Raw genomic sequence first — 23,349 nt, 5'->3', positions numbered from 1 at the left:
TTTTTTTTGCTTTTTGGACAAAAATCCCCTAAAAAAATTGTTTAATGCCTAGAAACTTCGAGATATTTTCTATTAACAATAAATTAAACCACTCCGAGCAATCACTAAACATTATTTCAATTTTTTTACTATCAGAGCTTGGTTGCGTAGCAACCTAGTAAAATTAAGCACTCCTCTTTTGAATTAGTCAATGGGTTATCTTAAAACATTTATTTGCGCAGGCGACTTTTTTTTGGCGGTTTTCTGGACTATCGCTAAATATATAAACCTTTATTGGGGCCCAATGTACTACCCAATTTTTTTAAAATTTTGTCTACCCCCCCCCCCTAATTCAAGTGTCTAGATTCCAAATATATAAAAAAAATTATATGTTTATTCACAGAAAGTACGTTTTTGTGTCTGATTTTGTAACTTAATTAATAGTTAGCACTAATTAATTAACATATTTTAGGTCACCCCCAGAAACCATTAAGATTGACACTTAGTTCGTGAAAATCCGATCATTAGAACGAAAGTTATTCAGGGTGATTCGTTTTTTTTTTTTTTTTTTTTTGCGGACTGTACACCTTAAGAATGTTTTTCCCTTAAAATAATAAAAGCCAATTTTGTGAATTAAAGGCACAATTTGAATAGTAGTAAAATTATCGTTAATGATACTGCTTCCTAGAGGTATTTTACTTACTTATCATCGAAACACTGAGTTTAATTCAAGAAGATTTTCACTATAATTCTTTTTTTTCTGGTTTATCCATTCAATAATTATTTTTTCTGTCTACAATATTATGAATTCTTATTTATCATTATTTTTTTAATATTACTTATTGCTTGAATTACTCGACTTTTTTTAAAATTTCTTTTGTAAAAACAATTTCAGTTTAAAAATAGTACTAACTTAAATAGGAATTTGATTTACTGCATTTTTATTGTATGTTTTTAGTTACTAGATATAACTTAATTAACTTATTCGTTATTTAGTTTATTTAGCTAACAGCTTTAACAATGGTATTTATTAGTGATGATTCTAAATATTAAAGAGTTAGACTTATAATGAATTCTCCATAAAGCATTAGTTTTGTACAACTCTACGACGTTTATTATATAGAGGTTAAATATCTTCAGAAATTTATAAAATTCTCAATTAAAATTCTAATTAAAACAAAACTATCTTCATCGATTTGAGAGAAAAAATTATCATAAAAAAGTACATTTCTCTGAAAAATAATAAAGTTTCTTTAAAAAAAAATCAAAAACATGTTATTTTAATTTTTTTTTCTAGAATAGAAAAATTAAGCAAAAAGATATGAATATTGAACTCTGTGAAATAATTGAAATTTTATTTCCTATTTTTCCTTAGGGAACGGAGAAAGAAGAAGCACTTTGCCTTAACTCGAAAAATATACTTGACAAATCTAGTTTTCGTTTTTTTTTAAACGTTAAACCTAATTTCATTTAAAAATTCATCTATAATCATCTACTGTATTAAAATGTTCGCAAAAGAAGGAAAAAGAAACTGCCATACTGACCCAAAACATGCAAAATACTACTTTTATAACCGTCGTTGAACAGCTGATCCAATTTTATGGGTTTACGATTACTAATGTTCAACTCCCTAGCCTTGTAATTTTGAACCCAATCTAGAAGACAAGGGAACTCCTGGATCAAGTTTTGGGAGAAATATGCCTTCTTAGAGGACATTTTGGTGGAGCTAACCCGCATTTGCGGTACATAGAGAGGAAGACCATGAGAACCCCCCAAGGTTAGCCTGACGGAAAGGGGACTCTAACCCATGATCCGTCTACCAGTGAGGATATTTTGCGTAAGCACTGTGGTCGGTGCAATCCGGATGCGGAATTCGTATCCACTGGGATTCGAACCCAAAATACTACTTAGCAAATCCCAAATCTACACCCCAAAAAAGCAATAAGCATCCCATTCTTTTCCATTTCATCAAAATACATAAACAAAACCCCAGAGCTCAGTTATTCATCAGCGATATTCTGTCAAAAAAGCCGAAAACGTGCAGATATTTTCATGCTTAATTAAACCGGTTAGATAAGTAATAAATCAGAACATTGAATGTCAACGCCTGTGAGACATTAAACGAAACTTCTACAGCCATTATGAAAATTTAAATAGAACTTTCCAAAGTGAAATCACGTGTGCTTGACTATGGGCTACTGGATTTAAAAAGGCTCGTCTCATGTTGTTCACTTCATTTATATGAGGATTTCATAGAAATAAAAACTAAAATCAAATTTATGGAAATTATATTTATAGTCACGATTTGATTTTAATACTTTAATCGAAATTTCCAAGCAAGGTGCTTTCGAGATTATTCTACTTAAATTACGAAAAACCGTTGCAGAAAAAGAGTCAATTTAAACTTCTTGTATGAGTTTACCTAAATATATTGTATACCTAAATATTCAAAGGAATTCATTGGTGAATATATTGGAATTAAGAAAATTATTACAAATGAAACTTTCTATTCATTTTCATTATCTTTTTTAAATTAACTTAGGGGAATAAATTTGGTTGCGTTGAAGCAAACCACTAAAATCAAACATTACGATGAAACAGTTCTACAAGCTTTTTTCCTGTAAGAAGTGATAAAAATGCGAGGTCAGTTTAAAAGTTTGCTTTTCCGCAATTCCATTTTTCCACTCCTTTGATAAACGTATTCATTGGAGTCTCTTTTAAGCCTTCCTATTATTTCAACTGTTCTCAATTCTTGAATTTCACAATTGAAGTGAAAATTCAAGATTTAAATGCAATCTCATTTAAGGCTTTTATTAAAATTTTTTGTTGAAACGCATGCCAACTATCCAAGTTTAAATGTTAAAAACAAAAAAAAAACTTTATTTAGTTGCTTCACAATGGCCAACATTCTAGGAAAAATAACCACAATTTTGATCCTATGCAGAAAAGATTTGTTGTTGTTGTTAATTTACGTCGCACTAGAGCTGCACAATGGGCTATTGGCGACGGTCTGGGAAACATCCCGGAGGATGATCCGAAGACATGCCATCACAATTTTGATCCTCTGCGGAGGGGATGGCACCCCCGCTTCGGTAGCTCGACGACCTGCGCGCGAAGTCGAGCACTTTACGGTAGCACAGTTTAACGAGGACCAATACCGCACACCCTCGGTCCCTACGCAGGCTGATCCAAGTGGTCACCCACCCGCACACTGACCGCAGCCAGTGATGCTTGACTTCGGTGATCTGCTGGGAACCGTGTCTTAACGATCAGTCCACTGCGGGACTATGCAGAAAAGACGACTCTCTTTTTGATATTTGAAGTCGAGCACTTTAGGGTAGAACAGTGCGCCCTCTGTTCCTTCGCAAGCTGATCTACTGAATCGCGTCTGTAAGAAGCTTATGAAAAGGCGAAATTTACCTTCACTTTTTTAACGTAAAAAATTCGATACTTACTTTGAGATCTTTTTCTCCTTCGAAGAAAAGTAGATCTCAGAGTACTAATAAAAAAGTGGACCTCAAATATTTCATAGCTTCTAATAAAAATTTGATTCAACTAAAATTCATATGTTATTTCTTTTCGACTCTTCAACGTCTAAATACATTAATATCTAAATTTCGGATTTTATAAAGATTGCGAAAATTCCAAACAGAAAATAAGTGGGGCTTAAAAAAAACTAAATTTAGGAAACTGTAAGAAAGATATGTTAAGCTTTGATACTATACTGATAGAAAAAAAGCTTAAACTAAGATTTAATTATTTATTAATTAAACAGATAGAAATATGATTTTCGGATGCCTTCTAATTACCGAACAAGAAAACTATAAAAGGTCATTATATGAACAGGGCTACTATCTTCCTACGCTTTTTGTAAAAATTTATTCTAGTGGTAGTTTTATTTATGTTTGAATGCATTATTTTTTATTTATTTTTTTAATCTTATTTTCCGCAAAAATACATGTAAATGAGAAATTCATATGCAGCGCTTAAAATGCTGATTTTATGTTGATTAAGTGTTGAAAATTTTGGCTTTTAGATGTTCACCGCTCTATAAAATATTTTGCAAAAAGCGTAATAGTTGGCATGCGTAGATATCTTTTTTTTATAAAACTAAATTATTGAGGAATATTCTTACAGATTTGCTTAGATTAGTAGATCAGTTTGTATAAATTTGCATTAATTTTGCAAAAATTCTAACCAGATACACAGTAACTGTTAACTTGACAAATCTAGGAAATTACATGAAAGATCAATTTTTGAACTCAAATTTCTGCTTAGTTTTTAACGATAACTACAAATTTTAACTACAATTTTCACAAAAGTTTTAAACTATAAATTTCAAAAAAGATCAAAATAAGGATCAAATAAAGTTATCATTTGAACAAAAAAAGCATTTGCTAACAGAGCATTTCATTTAAGATTTAATGCATATTGGATTAAAAAAAATTCAACTCTAGTAAAATGTTAAATGTACTTACTCACTTTAAAAAATAATTTAAAGTTTCGAAAATTTTAGAAAATAATCAATTTAAATAGCTATATTGTTGTTGTTGTTCATTTAACGTCGCACTAGAGCTGCACAATGGGCTATTGGCGACGGTCTGGGAAACATCCCGGAGGATGATCCGAAGACATGCCATCACAATTTTGATCCTCTGAGAGGGGGTGGCACCCCCGCTTCGGTGGCCCGATGACCTGCGTGCGAAGTAGAGCACTTTACGGTAGCACAGTTTAACGAGGACCAATACCGCACACCCTCGGTCCCTACGCAGACTGATCCAAGTGGTCACCCACCCGCACACTGACAGCAGCCAGTGATGCCTGACTTTGGTGATCTGCTGGGAACCGTGTCTTATCGATCAGTCGGACATATATATATATATATATATATATATATATATATATATATATATATATATATATATATATATATATATATATATATATATATATATATATATATATATATCCGTTGTTGAACAGCAGAACCAGATTTGGAGTTTACGACTACTAATGTTCAACTCCGTAGCCTTGTCATTTTGAACCAATCCAGAAGACAAGGACACTCTTGGATCAATACCGCCAGAGGTATTGATTTGTTATGGGAACATGGAGGACTTTGGTACTCGACAGATTTAACGTGCATCAGACATCATTTAATACACGGGGAATCTTCGGCCGGCGGGGATTGAACCCACGAACTCTTTGACTTGGGTCCAGTGTCTTACCAAACAGGCTATCCCGGCCCACAATGGGATATTGGCGACGGTCTGGGAAACATCTCTGAGGATGATTCGAAGACATGCCATCACAATTTCTGTTTACTGCTGTCGTTGGCCATTGAGGCAGTTCACGTTTTCCAGCAGGGCGGAACAAGAATTCGACTTATGCCACTCCCATAAACCACATCCGTTTATAAGGCATTCCTGTTCTTACATCCATTCATTCATCCACACATCGTAATTCTGACCTGAAACAGAGAACCGATTCAGCACCCCCAGAGGTTTAATTTGTTATGGGAACATAGAGGACTTTGTGACCCTACAGATTTAACTTGTTCCAGTCACCATTTATTACACGGATAGTCTTCGGTCGGCTGGATTTCAACTTCTCTTTCTTACGAACCAACCAAGTCCAATGTCCTGCCAACCAGGCTATCGCTGTCCACTGCTTGCAGTACAAATTATATACACCAATCTAACTTCGAAAAACTCGGATGAAATATATTTGACAGATAAGCAATTTACATTCCCAATAGTATAGCGCAGAAAACTAGATACAACATATTATAATGTTTTATTATTCAATATCTTAGTTAATGTTAATTTCACTTTTTGAAAACTTCGCCATGAAACTTTTTAACCTTTGCAAACCTTTGCTAAAAACCTTTGCAAACAATTATAAAATTTGGTTACACAAAGCTTTAACATTTCAAGTGAAAATAATTTTGAATGCGCTTTTATTATTATTTTACATGACAATAATCAAATAATTTTAAATTACAAATTTTTTTGCATCATTTTTAGCGAATTAATTTTAAACGACAAAATCCAAAATTTGAAAGAAATAGGTCGATAATAATTCTTCAGATACTTTAAAATTTACGAAAACGGCTACTTGGAAATTTATTTTTAACTTGACCTAATTATTCCAATATTCTGAAGTGCGATTTGCAGTACTGAAAAAAATCGCGAAGATATATCTCAAAAAAAAAATCGTGAAGATGATTTTTTTATCACTATACTGTAGAAATTTTTCATATTAATTTGAGAATTTTTAACATTCAGATAATTATAAAACATTTCAGAAAATTATGCAATTGCGTATAACAATATTTTTTTTAGTACTACATGCGCAAATGCCTTATTTAAATTTGTGAATTTCTTTTTACATTCAAATATTCAAAAGTTAAGGAGTTTTTTGTTTATCAACAAAGAAATTTCCAGTAAGAAAATGCCGTCATCTACACGAAAATTCTTCAAAGTAGTGGTTTTTGAATAATAGAGTGTAGGTCATGAATGACCTGTCCTTTCTCCTGACCTCAATCTGCAAGAAAACATGAAATGCTACCCTCAGTCAGGCTATATAGATGGTTAACTGACTATAAACAATAACCATCTTCCTAAAACCAAAAAAAAAGAAGAAAAAAATTAGATAACTTCATGTGTATCCCTCAGTTTATGTTATGCTTTCGAGGTGATGTGTTAACAGGCTTAATATTCTGGGAAGTTTCATTTTATCAATGTGATTTGTGTTTTAAGTTACGGGTAATTTTACCATTTATAAGACCAGTAAAACACCGAAGTCAAACATCACTGACTGCAGTAAACGGGAGGGTGAGCACTTTGATCAGTCTGCGTAAGGACGTGGCCCCCTCTGCTTCTCTACTTCATTAATGAAGGTATTTAAAATGGAGGAATTTAAAGATATTTAATTTTGATGTATTTAAATTTTTCACCCCACAAAAGATAACAAGAAAATTGACTAGAACCTAAAATAGCTAAGTCCCTCCCCTCCAACGGTCCATTTTATTGATTTTCTGATAATTCTATGTGCATCATGCCGATTGCAGTTTTTTGATTGTTAACTTAGCCATCTAGCAGCGAAAAATTCGTATCCTTGTTGACATTAGGGCTAAATTTACGCAATTACGACGACTCAATTAAACCCATCAGATGCCTGTATTTTTGTAAAAATATCGCATCTTGTTATATGTAGAAATACAGGCTTTTGATTGACATAATTTGTCAATGGTAATTGCGAAAATTTAGCTGTACATTCAGTTGTACATTCCTATACAATTAGTAGTGCATTCCTATACAATTGAAACGAAGAGAAAAGGGAAGGGAAAAGGGCCAAACACATGAAACTGGTCTCCCCCCAGATGGCGTATTCGAGCGTCGCGATCGCCACGCCAATATCGATATCTCCTCGATTTTGGCGGTAAATCCGAGTTGCAAGCTTCGTTTGTTGGTAAACGAAAACAAATCTCGATATCCAAACCTGCTCGACTCCTCGCTAGAAAGTTTGCAACCGTTTACTACATATTTATTATATATATTTTTCGATATTTTCAGAAATAATTTTGTTAGTATAAATAAATAATATAATTTCTAAACTCATGTCTGCTGCATTTCATAAGATTTTAGTGATAATAAGTTATTTTTATGAGTTTGAAGAGAAAATTTGTTTTAGTCATTTATTGATATGTTCAAAACGGCTATATGGCTACTGTATTTAGAAAGAACTTTATTCTTTAGCTTCTTAAAGCTATTTAAAACTATTTGTTTTATATAACTAAAGCTATATAAAACTAAAGCTATTTAAAATTTAAAGCTATTTAAAACTATCTTCTTTAGCTATTTAAAACTATTTGTTTTTGTTGCAAGCATACGCTAGTGTTAGTATTTAAAGTAGTGAGATGTATATTTTGTAATAGATGTAATAAGTGGTTTATAATGATTTTTATTCTAATATTAATTTTAAGTTTTTCTTACATTTTTAACCACATGTTTACTATCTTTCTACCAATTTATGTTCATTATTATATAACTGCAAATAATGTATGTGATTCATATTATTAAGTCATTTGAAAACTGTTAATGAGTTTTGTTCTTAACATCTAATAGGTATGACATTTTTGATGTAATTGATATCTCTTAATTTTTACTTGGGGAAATTGACTAAGACAGCCTTGGCTAGTAAAATGTTGTGCTGAGAAAGAACAAGAATAGATGTCTCCAGCCAAGTCATTGTCTGTTTACGAGAGTTGTCCGTTTATGGGAAGGGTACCTTAATGACAAAGTTTAACACTGTAAATTGTTTTTAGAATATTTTCTGTAATACAGATATAATTAAATAATCTCCAAGAATATTTAATTTAACTTTAAAGAATATTTTTTTTCTATATAAGACGAATATATGAAAGTATGATGTAAATACATAATTCTAGATGTAGCTACAGATAAATGAATATTATTTTCCTTTTAACACAGATATTCAAGTTAGTCATATGATACCAAATGGGAGCTTTTAGTCCTCAGTCTGTTTCAGTTATTAGGTTTACATCCCCCATCACTTGATAGGAAACATGGTTAATACCTTTTTGAAAGTAAACCTCTCGCGATACGCAGAAAACAAAAGAAATCAATGCTTACCTGTAAAGTAGGAGAACTAATTAATTTTCTAACAGGCAGGGGTCTGTCCACACATTTTATAAAAGGTCCTGTTTTTGAAAAATTGTGAAAAAATTACTTGTAATTTGTGACTATAAAATAAACGTTGAGTCATATTCTTTCAACCAGGGTCCTGCTTTTGTGAATTTGTGCAAATAGAGTCCTGTTATTGCAAAGAAACTTTTTCAATGAGTTTTTTAATTGTAAATAGATACAAGATATGCACAGTATTGTAAAATTATAATTTAAAAAAATTAAATTTTCAAAAATAAGTAGCAATTACTGCTATTAAATTAGAGATGTAACATACAAATATTTGGTATTTAGCCTATACTGCAGAATGCAGATTATTCGTTTTGGACGAATAAAGAAAGAAGCATCTGCCGCAGACTAAACTTGGTTGGTTTACATCGTCTTTCTCCCCCCCTCTCCCGAGAAGGGTTTATTTGATTAACAAAACAATAGAGAAGTTGAGGAAATAGAAAATAACGTTTCATAGGGCAAAGATGACTGTCTGCGTCCGGTTTACGGGTGTGTCCATTTCACGGAGAGTGTACCTAATGATTTATTCATAGAAGGTTCATAGGGAATGGAATGAATGTCCGTATTGAGAGGCTTCCGTTTCGCTGTATTTCTATTTTTCTTAATAAAGTTATAGAGTAAAGGGTATTCATTTAAGAAATATATTCTTCTCGACATGCATTTGATTACATTCTTTATATTTTATTTTCATAAGTAAAATAATATTTATATTTTGAATAGTGTGATAAGTACTGCTCTTTCAAATCTCATGAAAGATGGCTTTGATGTTAAAGCTCTTCAAGCATTCCGTGTTCTTCGTCCTCTGAGGCTTGTATCGGGGGTGCCAAGTAAGTTCATTCACAAATCTTAATTAGTTTTCCTTTTTATGTGCTTTAAATTTAAAGCAAGATTTATTTAAAAACAATAAATTAACCGCTTACCTTACCAATTTTTTTAAAGAAAAAAAGATGCAAAAAGTCAACATATATTTTTATTTTATTAAGAAATACAAAGTATACATAATACACAAGTTCTAAGTTGAAATTTTAATTTTTTTATGTATAAAAATATTTAATTTACCATCAGTTTACTATCCTAAATTATCATGGGCAAATGAAAAAAGTTATATATTAGTCTTTGTATATGTTTACATCTTCATCATCTAAAAAATCACCTGAATTACTTTTACTTTCGCTCCTGAACGCCAATTTTTTACTTTTTTTGTATGTATTTTCATCAACCATCGTACATTCAATTGTACGAAGAAACACATCTGCTGTCCCACAAATAGTCTTACAACTCCTAAATAAAAATTAACGAACTTCCTATCACAGCAGATTATTATTTTTTGTTTTGCTGTCGGCAGAATAAAAATGTGATAAAACAAAACATACAGACGAGTTCTGCTATGCCCGAGTTTACTCCAGACAATAAATATTTGCATTGTGTACATACCGAGTTAACTTTGCGGATAAACGGAGAATTAATCTGCTGAGTTTAAATGGTGTTTATTTAGCCTAAAATGTATGCTTTCACATCTCTGTAACTCTCCTGTCACAAACTGTCACAATTTCATAAAATTCCTATCTCCCTTCAACTGGTTAGGTAGAACAGGGAAAACCTGAAATGGTCAGGGAATTTTATTATAACTTCAAAAATCAAGGAATAGTTAGGGAAAGTTGCAATTTTTTTACATTATCCTGAAATATATTCCTAAATCATGCCTGGAAAATAATCAGTCTTAAAATTGTCAGAAACAGTAATCAGTTATTGAGATTAGAAATAAATAATTTATACTTCTATTACAATTATTTGTTATAACAATTTCACATTTTAGTCAAACTGAAATGTTCCCTTCCTCATTAAATATTTTTTTTTATATATAGTTTATATTATATACTTGCCATATGCTTACTTATATTATACACTTGTATTTCAATTTAACTTTGACAAGTTATATTCATCATGAATCCAGTTATTGTTTGTATTAAATACTTGCTTATATTATATTCATGCATTTCAATTTAGTTATGACTAGTTATATTCATCATTAGTCCTGCTATAGTTTATATTATATACTTGCATATATTATACTTGCATATATTATACTTGCATTTCAATTTAATTATGATAAGTTATTTTCATTAGTCCAGCGATAGTTTATATTGTATACTTTCATATGCTTGATAATATTTTATACTTTCATTTCAATTTAATTATCATGAGTTATATTCATCTTGAGTCCAGCTATAGTTCATTTTATGTATATTATACACTTGCATTTAAATTTAATTATGTCAAGATATATTCATGATTAGTCCAACTGTAGTTAATATTATATACTTGCATATTTGCTTATATTATGCATTTGCATTTCAATTTGATTATGACTAGTTATATTAATCATTAGTTCAGCTATAGTTTATATTATATCCTTGCTTATATTATACATTTGCATTTCAATTTATTTTTGACGAGCTATATTCATCTTAAGTCCAGCTATAGTTTATTTTATATTTTTGCATATACTTGATTATATTATATACTTGCTTTTCAATATAATGATGACGTGTTATACTTCAGGAGTCCAGCTACAGTTTATATTATATACTTTTATATATTTGATAATGTTTTGTACTTGCATTTCAATTTAATTGTGACGAGTTATATTCATCTTGAGTTCAGCTGTAGTTCATTTTATATACTTGCATATATTATACTTGCATTTCAATTTAATTATGATAAGTTATTTTCATCATTAGTCCAGCTATAGTTTATATTGTATACTTTCATATGCTAGATAATATTTTATACTTTCATTTCAATTTAATCATCACGAGTTATATTCATCTTCAGTCCAGCTATAGTTTATATTATTTACTTGCATATACTTGCTCATACTATGAACTTGCATTTAAATTTAATCATTAGTCCAGCTATAGCTCATATTATATACTTGCTTATATTTTACTTTCATTTTAATTTAATTATGACAAGTTAGATTATATTCTTGCATTTCAATTTAGTTATTTCAAGTTATAATCATCATTAGTTCAGCTATAGTTTATATTATATCCTTGCTTAATTATGAGGAATTATACTCTTCAGGAGTCCAGCTACAGTTTATATTATATACTTTCATATACTTGATAATATTTTATACTTGCATTTCAATTTAATTATGACGAGTTATAGTCATCATTAGTCCCACTATAGTTTATATTATATACTTGCTTAGATGATATACTTGCATTTCAATTTAATTATGACAAGTTATATTCATCTTTAGTCAGCTATAGTTTATATTTTATACTTGCATATACTTGCTTGTATTATACACTTGCGTTTCAATTTATCTTGGCTAGTTATATTCATCGTGAGTCCAGCTGCAGTTTATATTATATTCTTGCTTATATAATACACTTGCATTTCAATTTAGTTATGACTAGTTATATTCTTCTTGAGTCTAGCTATGGTTTATATTATATACTTGCATATATTATACACAAGCATTTCAATTTATATATAACAAGTTATGTTCATCATGAGTCCAGCTATAGTTTATATTATATACTTGCATATTTGCTTATATTATGCATTTGCATTTCAATTTAATTATGACAAGTGATATTCATCGTGTGTCCAGATATAGTTTATTTTATATACTTGCATATATTTGCTTATATTATACTCTTGCATTTCATGTTGAGTTATATTAATCATGAGTTCAGCTATGGTTTATATTGTACCCTTGCATTTCAATTTAATTATGACAAGTTGTATTCATCATTTGTCCCGCTATAGTTTATATTATGTACTTGCTTATATGGTATCCTTGCATTTCAATTTAATTATGAGGAATTATACTCTTCAGGAGTCCAGCTGCAGTTTATCTTATATACTTTCATATACTTTCTTATATGATATACTTGCATTTCAATTTAATTATGACTCTTTATATTCATCTTTAGTTCAGCTATAGTTTATATTTTATACTTGGATATGCTTGCGTATATTATACACTTCAATTTCAATTTATTATGGCGAGTAATATTCGTCTTTAGTCCAGTTATTGTTTGTATAATATACTTGCTTATATTATATTCTTGCATTTCAATTTAGTTATGACTAGTTATATTCATCATGAGTCCGGCTATAGTTTATGCTTGCATATACTTGCTTATTTTATATACTTGCATCTCAATTTAATTATGACAAGTTATATTCCTCATTAGTCCCGCTATAGTTCATATTATGTACTTGTTATATGTATTTCACTTGTATTAATTATACACTTGTATTTCAATATACACTTGTATTTCAATTTTATTATGACAAGTTATATTCATCTTTAGATCAGCTATAGTTTATATTTTATGCTTACATATACCTGCTTATATTATACACTTGCATTTCAATTTAATATGGCGAGTTATATTTATCGTGAGTCCAGCTATAGTTTATATTATATACTTGCATGTACCTGCTTTTTTTATACACTTGCATTTCAATTTATTATGGCGAGTTATATTCATCGTGAGTCCAGCTGTAATTTATATTATATGCTTGCATACACTTCCTTATATAATACTCTTGCATTTCAATTTAATTATGACATGTTATATTCTTCATGAGTCCAGCTATAGTTTATATTATTTACCTGCATATACTTGCTCATACTATGAACTTGCATTTCAATTTAATCATTAGTACAGCTATAGTTTATATTATATACTTGCTCATACTATACTCTTGTATTTCAATTTAATCATTAGTCCAGCTATAGTTTATATTATATACTTGCTCATACTATACTCTTGTATTTCAATTTAATCATTAGTCCAGTTATAGTTTATATTATATACTTGCTCATACTATACTCTTGTATTTCAATTTAATCATTAGTCCAGCTATAGTTTATATTATATACTTGCTTATATTATACGCTTGCATTTCAATTTAATTATGAGGAATTATATACTCTTCAGGAGTGTAGCTACAGTTTATATTATATACTTTCATATGCTTGATAATATTTTATACTTTCATTTCAATTTAATTATGACGAATTATATTCATCTTGAGTCCAGCTATAGTTCATTTTATGTACTTGCATATATTATACACTTGCATTTCAATTTAATTATGACTAGTTATATTCTTCTTAAGTCTAGCTATGGTTTATATTATATACCTGCATATATTATACATTTGCATTTCAATTTGATTGTGACAAGTTATATTCATCTTTAGTTCAGCAATAGTTTATATTTTATGCTTACATATACCTGCTTATATTATACAGTTGCATTTCAATTTAATATGGCGAGTTATATTTATCGTGAGTCCAGCTATAGTTTATATTATATACTTGCATGTACCTGCTTTTTTTATACACTTGCATTTCAATTTATTATGGCGAGTTATATTCATTGTGAGTCCAGCTGTAATTTATATTATATGCTTGCATACACTTCCTTATATAATACTCTTGCATTTCAATTTAATCATTAGTACAGCTATAGTTTATATTATATACTTGTTCATACTATACTCTTGTATTTCAATTTAATCATTAGTCCAGCTATAGTTTATATTATATACTTGCTCATACTATACTCTTGTATTTCAATTTAATCATTAGTCCAGCTATAGTTTATATTATATACTTGCTCATACTGTACTCTTGTATTTCAATTTAATCATTAGTGCAGCTATAGTTTATATTTTATACTTGCTCATACTATACTCTTATATTTCAATTTAATCATTAGTTCAGCTATAGTTTATATTATATACTTGCTTATATTATACGCTTGCATTTCAAATTAATTATAAGGAATTATATATTCTTCAGGAGTGTAGCTACAGTTTATATTATATACTTTCATATACTTGATAATATTTTATACTTTCATTTCAATTTAATTATGACGAATTATATTCATCTTGAGTCCAGCTATAGTTCATTTTATGTACTTGCATATATTATACACTTGCATTTCAATTTAATTATGACTAGTTATATTCTTCTTAAGTCTAGCTATGGTTTATATTATATACCTGCATATATTATATATTTGCATTTCAATTTGATTGTGACAAGTTATATTCATCTTTAGTTCAGCAATAGTTTATATTTTATACTTCCATATACTTGCTTATATTATACTCTTGCGTTTCAATTTAATTATGACAAGTTATATTCATCGTGTGTCCAGATATAGTTTATTTTATATACTTGCATATATTTGCTTATATTATACTCTTGCATTTCAATTTAATTGTGTCGAGTTATATTAATCATGAGTCCAGCTATAGTTTATTTTATATACTTGCTTATATTATACTCATGCATTTTAATTTAATTATATTCATCATGAGTCCAGCTGCAGTTTATATTATATTCTTGCTTATATAATACACTTGCATTTCAATTTAATTATGACAAGTTATATTCATCGTGTGTCCAGATATAGTTTATTTTATATACTTGCATATATTTGCTTATATTATACTCTTGCATTTCAATTTAATTATGTTGAGTTATAATTATCATGAGTTCAGCTATGGTTTATATTATACCCTTGCATTTCAATTTAATTATGACAAGTTGTATTCATCATTTGTCCCGCTATAGTTTATATTATGTACTTGCTTATATGATATCCTTGCATTTCAATTTAATTATGAGGAATTATACTCTTCAGGAGTCCAGCTACAGTTTATCTTATATACTTTCATATACTTGATAATATTTTATACTTGCATTTCAATTTAATTATGACAAGTTATATCCATCTATATATTTTATACTTGCATATACTTGCTTATATTATATAAGCTATACATATACACTTGCATATACTTGATTATATGATATACTTGCATTACGATTTAATTATGACTCTTTATATTCATCTTTAGTTCAGCTATAGTTTATATTTTATACTTGGATATACTTGCGTATATTATACACTTGCATTTCAATTTAATGATGCCGAGTTATACTCGTGAGGAGTCCTGCTATAGATTATATTATATACTTTCATATACTTGATAATATTTTGTACTTTCATTTCAATTTAATTATGACAAGTTCTATTCATCATTATTCCAGCTATAGTTTATATAATCCACTTGCATATACTTCTCATACTATGAACATGGTTTTCAATTTAATCATTTGTCCAGCTGTAGTTTATATTATATACTTGCATTTCAATTTAATTATGAGGAATTATACTCTTCAGGAGTGTAGCTACAGTTTATATTATGTATACTCTCATATACTTGATAATATTTTATACTTTCATTTTAATGTAATTATGAGGAGTTATATTAATCTTGACTCCAGCTATAGTTCATTTTATGTACTTGCATATATTATAGACTTGCATTTAAATTTAATTTAATTATGACAAGTTATATTCATCATTAGTCCCGCTTTGGTTTATATTATATACTTGCTTATATGATATGCTTGCATTTCAATTTAATTATGACTAGTTATATTCATCTTTACTTTAGCTATTGTTTATATTTTATACTTGGATATGCTTGCGTATATTATACACTTGCATTTCAATTTCCTTATGACAAGTTTTATTCATTATTAGTTCAATTATAGTTTATATTATATACTTTCATATACTTGCTCATAATATAAACTTGCATCTCAAGTTAATCATTAGTCCAGCTATAATTTATATTAAATACTTGCATTTACTTGCTTATATTATATATTTGCATAGTTTATATTATATTCTTGCTTATACTTGCTTATATTATATACTTGCATATATTATATACTTGCAATTCAATTTAATCATGAAAAGTTATATTAATCATGAATCCAGCTATAGTTTATATTATATACTTGCATATATTTATTTATATTATACACTTGCATTTCAATTTAATTCTGAAGAGTTAGTTATCTTGAGTCCAGGTATAGTTTATTTTATTTACTTGCATATACTTGCTCATTTTATACGCTCGCATTTTAATTTAATTATAACAAGTTATATTAATCTTTTTTCCAGCTATAGTTTATATTATATATTTCTATATGCTTGCTTATATTATACTCCTGCATTTCAATTTAATTATGACGAGTAGTATTCGTGGTTAGTCCAGCTATAGTATATATTAAGTACTTGCTTATATTATGCACTTGCATTTGTATTTAATTATGACAAGTAATATTCATCTATAGTCCAGCTGTAGTTTATATGATATATTTGCATATTCTTGGCGCATATTAGAAACTTGCCTTTCAATTTAATTATATTCATACCAGAATTTACTTGTGATGATTAAGGAAGTGGTTAACATATATTTTTCAGTATGAAAAAAATAGGAAGAATTTATCAAGGTGAAAGGAGCATTCAAAATTTTAGTTCATTACAAGGGGAAAAAATAATTTCTCATCATTTTAATAAACAAAAAGAAAAAAAAATTTCTTTCTTTTTTGTTGTTGAAAGAAAGTCATAATTTAAAAAAAATTTTCATTAATTTTTTTATGTAGTTTAACAAATCTGAACATTTTTGAAAGTTGCATGTTCCACACTTCCTTAAACGCTAAAACAATTCTTAGTTGAGTTGCAATAAACTCTACCCTTAAACTGATCGGATACTCGAGTAGTAATATAGGGTTTTGTGGTAAGAGTTCTTAATCATAAATGTTCAAATTAATGATGTTTTAATTAAGAAAATCAGATGAGAAGATGCTCTGAATAAATGTATTTTTTTATTGATGAATTCAATTTGCCATCTCAGATGATCATATTTATAATTAGCTCTTTTCGAACTATAAAGATTGTGTTTCAGCTATTCTTGTGTGTGCACTTCTAATCACATAATGTTGCACCCAAAATAAGTGATTTTTTATTTTGTGATTCTTATTTTAGGTCTTCAAGTGGTGCTCAATTCCATTCTAAAAGCCATGATTCTTCTCCTCCACATCGCCCTTCTCGTCATTTTTGTCATCATCATCTATGTAATCATTGGTCTGGAGCTTTTCTCTGGAAAAGTGCTCAAAACTTTTTTTGATAATGTTTCTGGTATTTATTTTTCTTCTTCTAATGTGTTAAACGTTATTCTTCTCTACAACTAGCTTTTGTATCATCGCTCATGTTTATAAAATTTCTAAAATTTTATGTTTTCTATAAAAGAAAATATTGGGAAGAGTTTTTTGTAAGGCTAGTGGGAGTGGTGCAGAAAGATGGGGACAATATTTCATAATTAGTGGTACCCCCTTGGCAGAATGACGACGACATTGTCACAGAGCATTACAGTGTTCTTGCAGAAAGATTTTTCCTTTTGGAAGTTAAAAAAATTTTGGTTTTCATTTCTGCTGAAATTTTCGAATTTTTTTTCTCTAAAATTATGTATAAAAGATGCAGAATAAGCAAGGTTTATAACAGCTTGGATTAATTCAGTGTTAAGCCTGTTGTCCAAAACCAATTTGTCCAAAACTGTCTTAACTGTCCAAAACTCTTTTATTCAAATTATGTCACAATTTGGAAAAAATATTGTGAAAAATAAAGGGTTAATTTTTGAGCAAGAAACATAATGATGAGAACTTTTTGTTTTATTAAAAAAGTTTATTATTATTTTTAATATTGCATTATTTATCTTTATGCGAAAACGTAATTTAGCAGTATTAAAAGCATATTTATTCATATTTAACGATACAGTATTCACTTTTGTTGTTCATAGAATTGTGGGGCTTCAAACGTTATAAATCTTTTCCTCTTATATTATATTATATTATTTTATTTTAATAAGTTAAAGCAAATTGTATAAAAATGTATCAAATATTTATTAATATATGCAATTATTATGTGTACAATGGTTACACATATAGAATTTTTACCTTTTACCAATGTTCAAGGTTTTGCACACTTTAAGGTAGTTTTAGTCAGTTTAGGACAGTTTAAGACAGTAAAACCTACATGTCCTATCCAAAACCAGTTTAGGACTTCTAAATCCCTAACCCCGAAAAGATGCATAAGGAATGTTCTTAAAAGTTAAAGGAATGTTCTTATGTGTTAGAAATGCCTTAGGGTTTAGAATGTATAATTATATACATAATATCCTGTCGAATGTATAATTCTAAAAACAATATATTGACTAAATTATGAAAAAGATATTGCATTAGTTTTCCCATCAAACTTTTTGATTCAAAAGAAAATAACTAAATTCATCAACAATTATAAACAGTTCTGCTTTGTCTTCATTTCAACAAAAATCATTATTAAGCTTGTTTTGTTCATTTTTAGCTGCAGTGCTACTGCATATGTAAAAAAAAATTAATTCAGAACTAGAATTCTGCAAATTCAATTCTGATGTAAACTTTAATTTTAATACTATTTATTTTTAAAACTATGAAAACATTTTTCTATAGATTATCAAAATAATTAATAGTCCATTCGAAATAGTTTCTGTTAAAAATTGCTAATGAACTTTATTTTTGAAGGCTTCTCTAAAAGAACGATTATTAGTTAGGCTTCTATTGTAAAAGAAAGTAATGCCAGGTTAAGTTGAAATTCCATACAAAAGTATTATGTTTTTTATAAGATTCTTTTTTTAAATTTTTTTAAAATAAAAAATTATATATTTTTAATGTAAAACTAGCGTATAGTTCGTCAGGGTAGCTTCTCTTCATGCTAGGGCTAACACAATAGACCAGAGAAAGAAATTCCCTTTGTCTCGCCAACCAGACCGAGCCAAAGCCTGTCCTAAACATTGACCCCTCACCCCTACTTGAAATAGTTCTATGTCGTTAAGATAGTCACCCCCACTGGTCCAGACCAATGGCCAAGGGAGTTCTTACTTTAGACAAACTATATTTGTATTCTAATGAAAACAATATATTAGCAAATTGTAAATATGAACCTATTGTTTATAAATATTTATGTATTGTGTGTAAGCTGCTGTTTAAAAGCTTTTCAAAATAATATTTTTAAAAGCTTTTAAACTGTGGAAAATAAGCATTTTGTATTTCGAGAAAATTCCATTCAAAGAAAATGTGTCTCAGAACTTTTGCTCAGTCTGTCCTTACTGCCAACCAAAATCTTAGATTTTTAAGTTTCAAACATAATCTTCAAAGTAATATTTTAAGTTCACAAATATATTTCAGAATCTCGTACTTTCGAGTTTATACAATAGTAAAAAACAACATGCTTTAAAATGGGTAAAAAAAAAGACTTGATTACTTTGGATAACTGTTGTTCTATGCTGATATATAATCTTGTCATATTGCCAAGTTGGTCACCAGGATGAGTGATTGTCTTAGTAATGAACATAGGGAATACTTTTTTAGAGCTTATTATTTCTGCCCTGGATGTTGGTTTAAAAGTACATTGTTTATTTACTCTTTTACACATACATGCTTGCAAATTGGTTACTAATAGTAAGACAAGTCTGAAGTTTCTTTACAATATTTTCTTATTGTTGAGCAAATGGCAGTATTGTTGGCACCTCAAAATATATATTTTTCAAAATATATATTTTTCAAAATATATAAAGCATGTATATGCACCCCGTGCCAGAACCGTAATAACACGGTGACATTGTTGCAGAACGTTACAGAGTTATTGCAAAAAAATCTTTCCTTTAGATAGACAAAAAATATTAGTTTCCTTTTTTGAAATTATATTTGGAAGATGCCTTTTTCGTGTATCGGAGGGGAAAGAAATGCTCGTAATTTTTTTATTCTTATTTGATAAGAATGAAAAATAAAGATTATTGAAGTAAAAAATATCTTTTCTGCAGAAATGTTTGAAAGATTTTTTTCTCTCAATAATTATATTCAAAAGATTCCTTTTTCACGCAACAGAGGGATAAGAAATGATCTTGATAATTTTTTTCTTCATGTGATTATGATTTACGAATTGCAAAAAGGAAATTATTCGTGTGTTTTCCTCCTACAAAATGTGAGAATATTACTGTGATATGACAGTAAAGAAATATTACATCTTCATTTTAAAAAAAATACGCACAATTTTATTTTAACCAAAAAGGTTTTTTTTGTTGCAAATACGTTTCTGTTGCTTTAAATTCTGTTGCAGAAAGCCAAAATAATTCTGCCACAGAGTATATGTATTATTCAGTATATGTATATCTGTTTGTTTACAAATATTTTGCTGTCTTATTGTTTGTATATTAATATGTATGTGAATATTTTGCTATCAGTTATATGTATATTCAATATATGTATTAACTCTAAAGAAGTAACTAAACTATTTTATTGTAGGTGAGATATCGATCAAAGGAGAACCTCATCCGTGTGGTGATTCTGGCTTCCAGTGTGAAGGTGTGGGAGAAGTCTGCCTCCTCTATTGGGACGATCCAAATTACGGAATCATAAATTTGGACAATTTTGGTCTGGCCATGCTCACTGTTTTCCAATGTATTACCAATGAAGGATGGACCAGTGTTCTATACAATGTTAGTATTCATTCTTTGAACTCACATTACAAAGATAAAAATTGTTTCATATTGTATTAGCAGTCAAAATTGCTGCAGCATTCAGGGTTGTCACAGGGAAGACCTGGAAAATACGGGGAATTTAAAAATTACCTAAAATAGCAGAGAAAATGCAGGAAATTTTGATTTCTTTTTTTTACAAACTGGGAAAATACAGGTAATTTTGTTTAATATTTTCCTCTTTTAAATAATGACCACTCAAAGCGTAATGTATGGGATATCTAAGCAGGATATTTCAGCTATACTAAACTATTTCATTTACTTTTGCGTTATTTAAGTATGTTCAGTTGTTCCTTTTTTTTTCTCAAGTTTTTCCAGCAATTGAAATTAATAAATATAATTAGTAAATATAATTAATAAATATAATATAATATAATAATAATAAATATAACTTGCACAAGAGCACAGTAATTGTGTTTCCCCTTAATATATTGTGTAAATTATGTACAGGGAATACACAGGGAATTTTTTCCCCCAGGTTTGAGTGGCAACCCTGAGCATGGGTAGCGGAAATCCAACAAAGCAGCAGCATCAGCATATTAATTATTTTTTTTATTTAAATATTTTATTTCATAATCATCAACTGCATATTCATTCTATTTAGAAGTTTTTTTTTATTTTTTTTTTTTCTTTATTGTGTTTAATAAACTTCTCCTGGGTAAAGCTATTATCTGTTCTTTTAAAAGTTTCTCAACTAAATTATGATGTTGAATTGACTGAATACTACATTGGAGGAAAAGTAAATAAATTATTACCTACTGGCTTTTACATTACAGGGATTAGAAGTATCGTTTTATGAAATTGAATTTAAATGATAGTTTTTGCATAAATTTTTTAAATACCTGTGTAAGTTTTGTTGCATAATTTTTACGATAAGCTGACTAAACTAATTTGGTTTTAATGAAAATAATGATTCAGATTGACACCTCGTGATAGTGAATTGATTTCGAATAACTGACTATCAAATTGGCTGAAATCTAAATATTTGGTAAGAGAAGTAAACACCTGTGACAATTAACTTGAATCAGAGATGTTTGTGCTCCGAAAAATCCGGATTTTTAGCTGGCCGCGATCCGGAAATTTCTGGAAATCCAAGGTACAGAAATTTCAAGAAATCACCGATCACATTTATGTGTAAAAATTCTTGTATATTTTATTTAAAAATCTTATAACTAGAATTTATACTTGACATCTCTTTCATTTGTAAATATTTTTTTTTTGGTAGAAAATAAATATAATTAGTGATAAAAGTATACTTATACATAATTATTAATTATAATTTAATGTAATTAATAATTATGTATAAGTTTATATATAAGTTATAACTGCTTATAATTTATTTAGACTTTCATGTTTTGAAAATATCAATGATTTTAAATTTATAAAGACATTAAATTTTTGAGATGCGTCATTTATGATTTTAATCAAGAAATTTTGAGGAGTTTTGAGTTGGGCTCACAATTACCCCTGCTTGAACCAAATACCAATTGGGTGTTTGGTACAAGCGGTCAATTACTAAATAATTGATCCATGTTAAACAAGGTGCAATAGCGATTTTAAAAAGTGCTTGAAGATGCTTCTTTTTTATTTTAATTTTTTAAGATCCCTTTTAAGGTGACACATATTATGCAAAGGCGTGCTTTTCACATTGTTCTATTCACCGCTTTCACAATTCATTCAACCACAATATATTTCAGAGTACCGCCAGTTCATATTGTATGAAAGCATCAATCATTTTGCATGTTTGATAAAATACTTGTGAGTCCGCATGAGCGTCTACTGAGCTGGGTTCGGTGAGATTATTGCACTGTCATTTGCAACTCTGCTGCAACTTGCAAGATATTCTCAATTTCAGGCTTCCTTTTCCATTCTGAGATCTCAAACCGAAAAATCTTTCGATCATTTTATAATGGCTAATATAATCAAGAAAGGAGTTCTTTGTCAGAAACTTATTTTATCATGATCATGTAAAGTCTTTGAGAATTATTTTGCATTTCCTTAATGTTTGAGTGTTTAAAAGGTACTTATTTTTTGTTGAAAGATTTGGCTGTGCACCGTGATTAACTGTGGTCATTTGCTGCCTTTTAGAATTTTGAATTTAAAATGTTAAAAATTCTGAATTTGGAGGAAATTAGAAAACTAGAAGATTGTTCTGTTGACCAGTATTGGTAAAATTATT

General features: G+C 28.9%; 1 protein-coding gene across 10 annotated transcripts in view; it reads left to right on the top strand.

Moving 5' to 3' along the window:
* The window catches only part of LOC147806807 (muscle calcium channel subunit alpha-1-like), a 51,722-nt gene that overhangs the window by 3,494 nt on the left and 24,879 nt on the right, over nucleotides 1-23,349 (top strand). For 4 of the 10 annotated variants that reach the window (XR_015435239.1, XR_015435240.1, XM_087167245.1 and 1 more), the window contains exons 2-4: nucleotides 9,417-9,523; nucleotides 17,588-17,740; nucleotides 20,938-21,131. Coding sequence is in view for 2 of the 10 variants with exons in the window: in XM_087167245.1 (XP_087023371.1) it covers nucleotides 9,417-9,523; nucleotides 17,588-17,740; nucleotides 20,938-21,131 (454 nt within the window). In the remaining 8 variants the exon portion in view is untranslated. Of the gene's footprint in view, nucleotides 1-7,399; nucleotides 7,567-7,612; nucleotides 7,880-8,121; nucleotides 8,294-9,416; nucleotides 9,524-17,587; nucleotides 17,741-20,937; nucleotides 21,132-23,349 lie in introns of those variants that run through there. The other 6 variants (XR_015435245.1, XR_015435241.1, XR_015435242.1 and 3 more) reach the window with 5 other exon arrangements.

The sequence above is a fragment of the Parasteatoda tepidariorum genome, chromosome 7 (assembly GCF_982258835.1).
Source record: "Parasteatoda tepidariorum strain Cologne lab strain chromosome 7, Ptep-v5.0, whole genome shotgun sequence".
Lineage (NCBI taxonomy): Eukaryota > Metazoa > Arthropoda > Arachnida > Araneae > Theridiidae > Parasteatoda > Parasteatoda tepidariorum.
The sequence above is the reverse complement of the archived record's forward strand: the minus strand, read 5'-3'. Positions and strand labels throughout refer to the sequence as shown.